This window comes from Sminthopsis crassicaudata, chromosome 1, assembly GCF_048593235.1.
Source record: "Sminthopsis crassicaudata isolate SCR6 chromosome 1, ASM4859323v1, whole genome shotgun sequence".
Lineage (NCBI taxonomy): Eukaryota > Metazoa > Chordata > Mammalia > Dasyuromorphia > Dasyuridae > Sminthopsis > Sminthopsis crassicaudata.
This window is the reverse complement of record NC_133617.1, coordinates 422063699-422075194: the sequence shown is the minus strand read 5'-3', so window position 1 is coordinate 422075194 and position 11496 is coordinate 422063699. Positions and strand designations below refer to the sequence as shown.

At 37.9% G+C, this 11496-nt stretch overlaps 2 protein-coding genes across 3 annotated transcripts in view; both read left to right on the top strand.

Annotated features, from left to right (window-relative positions):
* GGA2 (golgi associated, gamma adaptin ear containing, ARF binding protein 2) overlaps window positions 1-1169 on the top strand; it is a 36502-nt gene extending 35333 nt beyond the window's left edge. For both annotated transcript variants that reach the window (XM_074280367.1, XM_074280368.1), the window contains one exon: window positions 182-1169. In XM_074280367.1, coding sequence (XP_074136468.1) covers window positions 182-292 — 111 coding nt within the window. In that variant the 3' untranslated portion in view covers window positions 293-1169. The remainder of the gene's footprint in view (window positions 1-181) is intronic.
* Window positions 1170-3279: 2110 nt separating this feature from the next.
* The window catches only part of COG7 (component of oligomeric golgi complex 7), a 64742-nt gene continuing 56525 nt past the window's right edge, over window positions 3280-11496 (top strand). The window contains exon 1 of the mRNA XM_074280366.1: window positions 3280-6265. Within this exon, the coding sequence (XP_074136467.1) occupies window positions 6100-6265 (166 nt within the window). The 5' untranslated portion in view covers window positions 3280-6099. The remainder of the gene's footprint in view (window positions 6266-11496) is intronic.

The window sequence follows — 11496 nt, the reverse complement described above, 5'->3', positions numbered from 1 at the left end:
TTGTTTTAGTGACTGCTGAGTACACTCCCTGGAATTTGGGTTGATTGGAAGCATTTTTCTTTGCTTTCTTATGGGTCAAAAGTTTTCCTTTAAAGAGGCTGATCTTTTTCATTTCAGGCTTTACTCAGTACTCTATATCTTTGGAAAACTTTTCATTTCTGATTTTTTTTTTTTCCCCCAGGAGCCTGTCAGGCTAAGGTACAAATTGACATTCACTCAAGGTGGGAAGCCCTTCAGTGAAGTAGGAGAAGTGAGTGATTTTCCAGACCCAGCTCTCTGGAGTACAGTCTAACCTCATGGTGCACTCTTCTGGACCTTACCATCAAGCCTTAGCCTATCTCTGTTGCTCATTTTTGCCCAGGACTGACTAGGGGTTTTGATATGAAGTGTACGGGTGGGCACTGCTGTTTGGATGGCATTATGAGCCATTTGTGAAATGCATCTGAAATCACTCTTCAGCAAGACAGTCTGCCATCATCTGCCACCTGTATGGTGATGGACTCTCTGGTGTCACTGGAATTTTATAAGCCAAAGCTTACAGCAGAGGCCCATGTTTCAGGGAATCATTTCAAAGTGGAATGATCTTTTATGAATGTTGCCTCATTGTTCTCACTTTTGTGCCTTGTCATCCCTCAAATGTGTTTGTTAGGGCACCCAGGCTGCTCCATTTTCAGAAGTCTTGGAGATATTTGTTTGGTCTTGGGTACTTCTTTGTTTAGGAGATCCTCCGCCCAATTGACATCTTTAAAGAGGATCCTTGTCTCTTTTTATATAGACTGCTTACAATTTATTGAAGAAATGTTCCAAATGGAATGCACATTGCACATGCCTCTAGATTAGAGGAACACAGTAGCTAGTTTCTACCCACAGTATCTTCCACCATTATGCCTTATAATTTCTAGTAGACAGTCTTCAGGTAAAGGAGAAAAAGAAATTAGTTTCCATGTCTCAGAGGTCTTCAGTGCTTTTGCCCAATACCTACACCTTCCTTTTTATCCTCATTGAAAGCTTTTTTTTACTTGCTTACTTGAGTGTACCATTCTCTTCATTGTACAACACAATTAAGATAAACTTGATTCTTGTTTTTTAGATGGTTTTTTGATGCAGAAAAGTTTTGACTGAATATGTAAATCATTTACATTAAATAAATAAACATAGGAACAAGTGTATTTGTGTGGTGGTGTTATAGGGGAAATGCATTTTCAGATATTATGTCTTCCAGAGAAACCATCATACAGAAGGGATTTAAATAGCTATTTGATTGAAGGTTTGATTACCTAGGTAGATGTGAAAGAGGCAGTCAAAAGAATACCATGAAGAGGTATAGCTTTGTTCTCCCCAATGTAATACCTCCACAAAGATGCGCCAGACTGAGTAATTAAGATAGACAAGTAGAAATCTACGAGAGGGGCCAGGGAACCTACTAACTTCAGTCTCATCTGCATTGGTCAAGTCAAAGGAAAAAAGAACATATGCAGAATTGAGTTTAGAAATACATTTCACTCAACTACAAAATATGAGAGAAAAGAAAAATAAGAGGGAAGGCAGATTAAAAAATTAAAATTAGTCATAAGGAAAATTAGATTGGAGTTGGAGTCTGGGCAAGTCTTGGACTCTATGTTTGATATAGAAGGGGGTATTAAAGCAAATAGGTGGTAGAACAGAAGGAATAAAGGATCTATATTTAGACTGGGGTACTGGTCAAGGGGCTTAATTTAAACCTTATATTTATAAAGCACTTTCTTTACAAGGCATTTTCACATGGTAGCATTTCATCTTTCAAATAACCCTGTGAGGTAGGGTTCATTTGAAAAACTGGGGAATAATGGTGACCAGTTTCTTTACCAAAATTCATCATAGACTAAATAAAGAGTGCATTTAGTGAACTGATCAACAAAAACATTACATAGGTTTTCTGGAACATATCTTCTACATAAAGCACTTATGTCAAAGATAATTTTTGTAGTTTGTTGATGCTGATTGTGGCAAATTTTTTTTCCTCAAAAATAGTTCATTTTTCCAAATACATCATGGAAAGATAGTTCTCAACATTCTCCTTTTTAAGACTCTGTGTTCCAAATATTCCTCCCTCCCATACCTCCCCCATCCACAGAATAGCAAGCAATCTGACAGGTTAAATATGCGCAACTCATTTAAACATCTCCACACCTGTTACGTTGTGCAAGAAAAATCAGACCAAAATGAGAAAAACAACAACAAAAGAAAAAAAAAAGGTGAAAATACTATATCTTGATCCATATTCAATCTCCACAGTTTTCTCTCTGGATATGCATGGCATTTTCCACCTCAAGACTGTTGGAATTGCCTTGAATCATCGAATTGTTGAAAAGAGTCCATCACAATTGATAATCACATAATAAAAATTATGGCTTACTTTTAGTTTTTTCCTTTATATCATTATAGTCATGTGCATTGTTCACTTGCTTCCACATTTCTTCACATAATCCTTCATAGTTATCTGAATTCCTCATTTCTGAGTACAATAATACTAAGTTACATTTACATTCATATACTATAATTTGTTTAGCCATTCCCAATGAATGACTTCACCTTGTTTCCAGTTTTTTTGCTAGTAGAGATATTATTTAGTATGTAAGACCCTTTTGTCTTTTACTTCTTTGGAGTATATGCCTAATGGTGGAATCATTGAATGGTGTGGAAAGCTAATGACTATTCAAAATGTAGCATTGCATTTTAATAAGATAGCAGGTAAACTAGGAACTAAGTAGGAAAGTAATTTGGTTCAAGCTCTTTATTCAATAATAACTGATGATTATGTATAGATTTTTTATAATGCTTTAGTAGCTGGACCAGAATTCAATCTTTAATACAGTGTATTTTTCCCTGCTACTTAATGCTTCTGACTTTTTCCATAACTTGATTTTATGATACTATCATTTTCAGATACTGCCTTTCTCTTATCACTACAGAATAAACCTTCCTGAATAACTAAAAGAGTTAATTAAGCAAAGCCAACTAAGCAATTGTGTCATACACTGCATTATTCTGTACTTAAATCTTTTCTGAAAGTTAGTAATTTCTGGCATTTTGAATAGATCATATTTGTAGATAGGATTTTAAAAATCCCAATGCTTGAAAAGTCATTTTAACTCTTAAGAGTTACCTTTGAATCCCTTACTCCTTTCCATCCCTTTCCTACCCTTAGATGACTCATTTGCCTTCACTGAATTCCTACTGAAGCTGGAGGAAGTCAACTGCTGACTGCGTCTACTATGCCTTTATGCCATCTAACTTTTTTTTTTTTTTTTAATAGTTTTTATTTACCAGATATATGCATGGGTAGTTTTACAACATTGACAATTGCCAAACCTTTTGTTCTAATTTTTCCCCTCCTTCTCCCCCCCCTCCAAGATGGCAGGTTGACCAATACATGTTAAATATGTTAAAGTATAAATTAAATACAATATATGCATACATGTCCAAACAGTTGTTTTGTGTACAATTACCCTGTGAAGGAAATCCAAAATGCAAGTGGACAAAAATAGAGGGATTGGGAATTCTATGTAGGGGTTCATAGTCATCTCCCAGAGTTCTTTCCCTGGGTATAGCTGGTTCAGTTCATTACTGCTCTATTGGAACTGATTTGGTTCATCTCATTGTTGAAAATGGCCACGTCCATCAGAATTGATTATCATATAGTATTATTGCTGAAGTATATAATGTTCTCCTGGGCTCATTTCACTCAGCATCAGTTCATGTAAGTCCCTCCAGGCCTTTCTGAAATCATCCTGTTAGTCATTTCCTACAGAACAATAATATTCCATAATATTCATATACCACAATTTATTCAGCCATTCTCCAATTGATGGGCATCCACTCCCACTCTGTTTCCAGTTTCTGTATGCCATCTAACCTTAAATCTTTTTACTCATCTCTGATTCTCCACTCCATTTTCCAGTGTCAGTTCCAAGCTCCTCTTCAAGTCCTGCCATTACTCTTCCACTCTTAACAAAAGACCCTTGCCTCATACTTGGCTGAAAAAATGGAGGCCCCTGTTAGTTTTATCTTCAAATCATTTCATTATCATTCATTTTATGGATTCCTTTCATTTTATGAGGAAGAAATGGTTCAATGTTCTTGGTTACATCTTAACCTATTTTCAATTTTTTTTTCAGCGTGTCCTTTCTTAGTACTTAAGCATCCTTAAAATCTCTCACATCCGTAAAAAAAATTTACCATTCATTTAAACTATCATTCTATAAATTAGCTCAATTTCTCAATGCCTTTCAACTTAACTTTTCTGGTCCTGACTAATTGCCAAAATCTGTCTCCAAGAGAACTAAAACCAGTACCCTTCATCTTATTCTTTTCTGGCTGGTGCTTTAACCACGGAGCCTCCTAGCTATCACTAGCCATTCTTTATTCTTAACTCACACTCAGTTTCTAGTATTGCCCAGTCTTGTTGACTATACCTCTACAATATCTATCTTAACATTCCTCTTTTCCCTACTCATACAATAACTCAAATTCAGGCCCTCACTCCTTGTCTGGACTATTAGCCTCCGGGTTCCCCTGAATCCAGTTGTTCCCTTCTCCACTTTTCATGCAGCTGCTAAATTAATGTTCCATAAGTATAGGTCTTCCCATGTCATTCTGCCTTGCTTAAGAAGTTTAGTAGCTTTCTAATGCTTCTGGCATAGAATATATAAACTTCTATTGGTTATTTCACGATCTGGCTTTTGCCTGTTTTTCCAGGTGGATTATATTTATTCCCCCTATTTGTTTTCACCCAAACTGAACACCTTGCTGTGTGTGATATATGACGTTCTACTTTCTGTGTTTTCACACAGTGGCTTAAGTACCACCCCACCCCACACAGAACACTTCCTCTTCAGGGCCAAATTGAAGAGCCAGCTTCCACCAGACTATAAGCTAATTTCCTGATTCCCCTGGTTGTTAATGCCCCTGCCTGAAAAAAATTTTTATCTGTGTCCACATAAACTTTATTATTCTTACATATCTATATTTTGTCAATAGAATGGAAAGGACTGTCATTTTTGTCTTTCCCTAGCAACTGATCACTCAACAAGTACTTAATTGACAAGTATATGCTAGATTCTGGAGATACAACTAAAAAGAAAATTGCTGCTTAAAATAAACTTATATTCCGATAGAGAAAACAAGGACATATGAAATATATTCAACAAAAATGTAAAGCGCTCTCTCTCTGTATGTGCACGCGAACACGGAGTGTTTGGAGAGGGAAAGCTCTAGCGGATTAGGAGCATCAGGGAAGGTTGTGCAGGTGCTGCCTTAAAGAAATAGGGAGACTTAAAAAAAAAAAAAAATTAGTGAGGCTGCGGCAGAGTTTAAGGAAGGTGTGCAACCTTGATTGTCCAGGGCAAAGATGGGAAATCCAGTATCAGGAGTACCGAACAGTTTGACTGGAGCCCTAATTGGAAGGTTAGGCTGATAATGTTTGATGAGGCTGTTCCTGACACATAGTAGTAATAAATATGAACTGAGCTGAACAAAACTGCAAGTCTGAAAACTCGCCAGTTTGGATGGGGAGTATTGGGGGCATACAGAGCGGCCTTGCACACACAGCGGCTCGGCAGGGACCCCGTCGGGCTCTGCGGGCCCCTCCCAGACATCTCCCGCTTCATCTGAGGCCGCAGGACTCCCTAGGGAGGCTGATTTTTCAGCTAGCCCAGCAGCTTTGGGCTTGGCTCGGGGTGAGAGAAAGGAAGCCTTCCGGCGGGGGGAGTGTGTGGAGGAAGGGAAGCGATCTCTCGTTGCTACGGAAACTTGCCAACCACTTCCGGTAAAGTTTCTGCTCGTCTCGGCGTTGCTGTGGAGTGTCCTGGGAAGCTATACTTTCGAGAGTTTGGAAAGTTTGTAGCTCTGTAGCCGGCGGAGCGCAGAGGAATCACCGGCAGCTCAGCTGAGGGGAAGTCCCGCCCCCGAGGACGGCCGTTTTCCGGGAGCGGCGGACGCCCGGTCCGTGCAGTTCGCCGGCTGTCACAGTTGCCCCCGGGGGTGGTAACGAGCGCCCAAGACTCGGGGCCACCAGCCGGGGTCCGTGGCGGTGTGGACCCTTTGACTCCGGGGAAAGCGATGGATTTCTCCAAGTTCCTGGCGGATGACTTCGAGGTGAAGGAGTGGATCAATGGGGCCTTCAAAGCGGTGCCCAAGGAGGCCTCGGGGAAGGTGGACGGCCACGCCGCCACGCTGGTGATGAAGCTGCAGCTTTTCATCCAGGAAGTCAACAACGCCGTGGAGGGTGAGCGCCCGCCGCCGCGCCTTTCCTTGGGGGGGGAGGGGTAGCTGCGGGGCCAAGGGCCGGAATCGGGGTCTACGCTAATGCGTGGGTCAGGCCGCGAATGTGGGCGACTTAGTGATATTGATTAGTGGTATTAATTTTTCCTTTCTGTGTCAAGTTAAGTCTACACCTACCCTGTGTACCAGCTTGGGGATGCAAAGAAACGTTCCTACGGCTCTCACAGCCTTTGGAACTGCGCGCAAATAACTATGGATCTGCAACATTTGTACACATTAAATTGGAAATAACCCAACCCAGGGAGGGCACTGACACTAAGCGGGCGTCAAGAAAGACATCTAGAAGAAGGAGCTCCTTAATATGCCCCTGATTCTTTCTTCCCTCCCCAGCAAGCGGGGGAGGCGGTTACAAATGTAACAACAAATGTAACATATTATATGTGGCTTATTATTGTAGTCTGTTGAGTTAGTTTTATATATTGACTCTGTCATCTATTGGGTTAGCTACCCCTGCCAATTTTGTTACATGTGCATAAATGAAAAGCATGCTTCTTATTTAGTTCTCCACTGGCCGATTTTTCAGAGGGAGGTTTGTACTTTGGCAGAGTGTAGCCAGGATGTCTATTTAGAATGACGGATTCATCCCGGAACTTCGGTTTTACTATTCATTGCCTCCTTAAGTAACCAAATCACGGGAGTCAGAACAGTATTTAATAATTAGCTTCAAATTCTGATTTTTAAAATTCATTCCAATTATTTTTGCCAAATGGGCAAGATTATTGTTTTGTTAAATATATATATATATATATATATATATATATATTTTTTTTTTTTTTTTTTCTCTCCCCATTTTACAGCTGAAGAAACAAAGTCAGAAATGTGGTCTGATAAGGGCTGAATGTTTCAGAACTTTTTTTGTTGTTCAGTTGTTTTTCAGTCTTGTTTGACTTAATGATCCCATTTGTGGGTTTTCTTGGCAAAGATTCTAGTGTGGTTTGCCACTTTCTTTTCCTTATAGGGAAACTGAGGCAAACAGAGTTAAGTGACCAGCCCAAGCTCACAGTTAATTAGCGTCTGAGTTAACCTAACTTCAGGTTAACTCTATCCACTACGCCATTTAGCATCCCTGTCTTTGATCTAGCCTTCTTATTCTTGGAAGCTTTGACTGTTAATGCAGCCCAAGATCACATTAGTTTTATCAGTTGTCATAGCAAACTTTTAATTCATTGGGCTTGAAGTCCATTAAAACCAATTCTAGGCAGTTGGGTAGTGAAACGGCTATTGGGCCTAGCATCAGGAACACCACCTAAGGTCAGATTTTGCCCCAGGCACTTATTAGCTGTGAGACTCTGGGCAAATTACCCAACTGATTTTTGCCTCAGTTTCCTCATTTGCTAAATGGAGATAATTATAGCACTTACTCCCAGGGTTATTGTGAAGATCAGATGAAATAATAATTGTAAAGTGCCTGGCACATAATAAGTACAATATAAATGTTAAAAGTTAATTATTTTAAATTTCTGTCTACTGAAACATCTCCCTACAAGATCTCCTTGAACTTCTCTAGAGAGGGTCAGATCTTACCAGAGAGGGAACCAACTCATTGTAAGGAAACATCTTTCATTCCACAAAGAATTTTGATTGTTAAAAACATTTTCCTTAATCTGATTCCCTGAAATTTTTGCTCATTGTTTCTAGTTCTTCTGACCCCAACCAATTCCTCTTCCACATGACATCCCTTTAAGTGCTTGATGGTTACCATAACATTTTAAAATCTTCCCTTCTCAGGTTAATTATCTCACCCAATCCTCATGCGGTAAGGTTTTAAATCCATTCTCCATTCTGGTCACCACACCTCAGTATGCTATGATTTGTCAATGTATTTCCTAAAATGTAGCACTTAGAAATGACCATAATATTCCAGATATAGTGGAACCAAATTGGTTAAGCAGAACTATCACTTCCCCAATCTTGGATAATATGCCTTTCTTAGTGTAGCTAAAAGTTTGTATTAGCTTTTTTTTGGCCAAGCTTGCCATCCTTGAAAACTCAAAGATCTTTTTCTCATTAAGCATCTTTTATAGAAACCTTCTCCACTTACAACTTGCAAAATTGATATTTTTAGCCCAGAATAAGATTTGCTTTTGATAGGTCCCATATTATATGTGGCTTATTATTGTAGTCTGTTGAGTTAGTTTTATATATTGACTCTGTCATCTATTGGGTTAGCTATCCCTGCCAATTTTGTTACATGTGCATAAATGAAAAGCATGCTTCTTATTTAGTTCTCCACTGGAAATCTTCCTCTAGACTGACATAGATTCATTCATGCCTGTTGTCTGGGTCTGGTCATTTATTTAGTTCTGAATCTATCTGACTGATTATACTATCAATATATCTGGAGTATTATGTTCAGTTTTGAATACTCCACTTTAGAAAGTACATTGATAAAATGGAGAATCTCAAAAGGAGGACCAGGATGATGAATAACCAATTTGATTTCTCATAGAAGGATTGATGAAGAAATTGGTAATGTTTTTTCCTGGTGAAGAAAAGACTTGGGCTAAGGGGTTTTATAGTTTTCTTCAAGTCCTTAAATGCTATCATGGAAAAAAGAAAAGACTTGTGTACAACTCTTTAACACCAGAAGGTAGAATTAAGAGTAAGGTATTTGCTGCAAAGAGACAAGTTTAGATTTGAAGTCAAGGAAAAAAATTTTTTTACAAATAGAGCTTCTGAAAGTAAATTGGTTGACTCTAGATATGGCTAGTTTCTACTCAATATAGGTTTTCAAGAAAATGACGTCTTGATGTATTTATTATGCTGGGGATTCTTTTTTTGGGGGGGAGGGAGGAGAGAACATCAGAGTAGATGTAAAAATCACAGGATCATATCCTTAAAGATGCTCTTGCCCATGCATTCTTTTGATGGATTAGGAAACTGAGATCCAGAATGATGAAAATGATTTGCTAAATCTAGAGGATTTAAACCTAAGAACTCTGATCTCAAAGTCAGTGCTAGTGAAGTCCTTTGAATTTCCTTTGAAATTCTAAGATTCCATAAATTTCTTCCAAACCTAAGTGACAACATAAGGGAAAATTTGAGGTTAGAGAAGACAAGATAATTAATGTTCATAAGTTAGTTCAATCAGAGTGTAAAAAAGACTATGTAAAAGGCATTAGTACGAGATAAAACTGAAAATGTCAGTTGGAGCCAGATTGTAGATAGCCCTGATGTCAAGACCAGGAGTTTGGCCTCTCTTGGAGGTTTTTGGGTGGTGAATTGATAAGATTTGTTATCTCCCCTTTTAATTTGGAATTTTGATAGGCAAAAAGTTTTCTCCTTTTTAAAAAAATTAAATTTGCAAAAAATGTTTCTTTTCATAAACAATTTATGTTTTTTAAAATAATTTTGATTATTTTTGACCTCTCCTTTTTGTTCATTTCTATACTGATCTTTAAAAAAAAATTTGGGGTACCAAATCTACCTTCTCCTTCTGCCTCTCCTTCTCTTTGTTCTCTCAACTGAGAAAGAAAAACAAACCCTCTGTTAAAAACATATAGAGTCAAATAAAACAAATCTTTATTTATTTAGCTTTAGTTTTCAGTATTTATTTTTGTAAGATTTTGAGTTCCAAATTGTTTTTCTTTCCCTCCTTTTTCTCTTCCCTCCCCAAGACAGCAAGAGATCTGATACAGGTTATACATGTACAATCAATTTAAACATATTTCCATATTAGTCACTTTGGGAAAGGAATACCATAACAAAAACAAAGAACCATAAAAAAGAAAAAGGAAAAAAAAAAAGGTGAAAATAGTATGCTTTGATCCACATTCAGTCTCTGTAGTTCTCTCCAATCCCACGTCTGTTGGAATTGTCTTGGATCATTACATTGCTGAGAAGAACTAAATCTGTCATAGTTGAGGATCACATTATATTGCTATTATTGTATACGGTGTTCTCCTGTTTTGCTCACTCCACTCAGCATCAGTTCCTATAAGTCTTTGCAGGCTTTTCTGACATCAGCAATTTCTTATAGAACAATAATATTCCATTACCTTCATATGCCACAACTTGTTCAGCCATTCCCCAGTTGATGGGCATCATTTTCCAATTCCTTGCTAGTACAAAAATAACTGCTATAAACATCTTTGTACATGTGGGTCTTTTCTCCTCTTTTATGATCTCTGAGATATAGACCCAGTAATGGCACTGCTGGATCAAAGGATATATACACAGTTGAACATAATTCCAAATTATTGTCCACAATGTTTGGCTCAATTCACAACTCTACCAACAATGCATTAGTGTCCAGTTTTCCCACATCCTTTCCAATATTCATGATTATTTTTTCCTGTCATCTTAGGTGATTGGCTTTGAAATACTGGTACTATAGGGTTGTAGCCCTGTTGGCTCTTTGTTATTGCTGCCTGGGCAAACTTCCATAGATGGAACTAGGGTCTCCATGGCACTAAAAAGAGAGAGGGGGATGGGTTTGAGGGTGGGTTTTGTTGTAAATATTTGTCCGGTCCATGGTCTGCAAGTGCAGCTTTGATGTTATTATTGTGGGAGGTAAGAAAAGGGTACTGAATGAGCTCAGGGTCAGTGAGCATCAGATCATGAATTTTTGCAATTTTTAAAAAACTTTTAAAATTTGGGGTATCCTAGACCATGGAGATAAATGAAGTTGCTTTATCTTTGGGGCATAATTTCTGTTGTGGAGAAGTTTGAAAGGTCATGGGCTTCAGAGAAAAAGTCTGGTTCTCTCTCTCATTGCTCATGTGATCTACTTTTCCTTTTTTTTCTTTTGCTTTTTTTAATCTTTAGTTTCTTGCTGAGTCCTCTCAATTGATAAAACAAAACACATTCCCTCAACTTTTGTTACCCCTTTAAATGCTTGTTTTTTTTCTACTAAATATCTATAGAGAGTAGTCTATATTTGTGACTTCCATTCCCCTATTTCCCATTTAATCCTTGATTTGTGTCTGGTTGGTGAAACATGTTGTTAAGTTTTCACCTAGGATTTTTTAATCATAGACTAGTATGATTTAGATTTGTAAAAAACCTCAGAGACCACCTGGTCCAGACCTTTCATTTTTTTTTTTTTCATTTACTTCACTTTTTCTTCTTCCTAATCCACTTTTTAATTGACACTATTGATTTCTTTTTCATTTGAGATGCTCTCTCCTTTCTTGTTTTTTTCCATGGTATTCTTTCTAGGTTCACCTCCTTCTA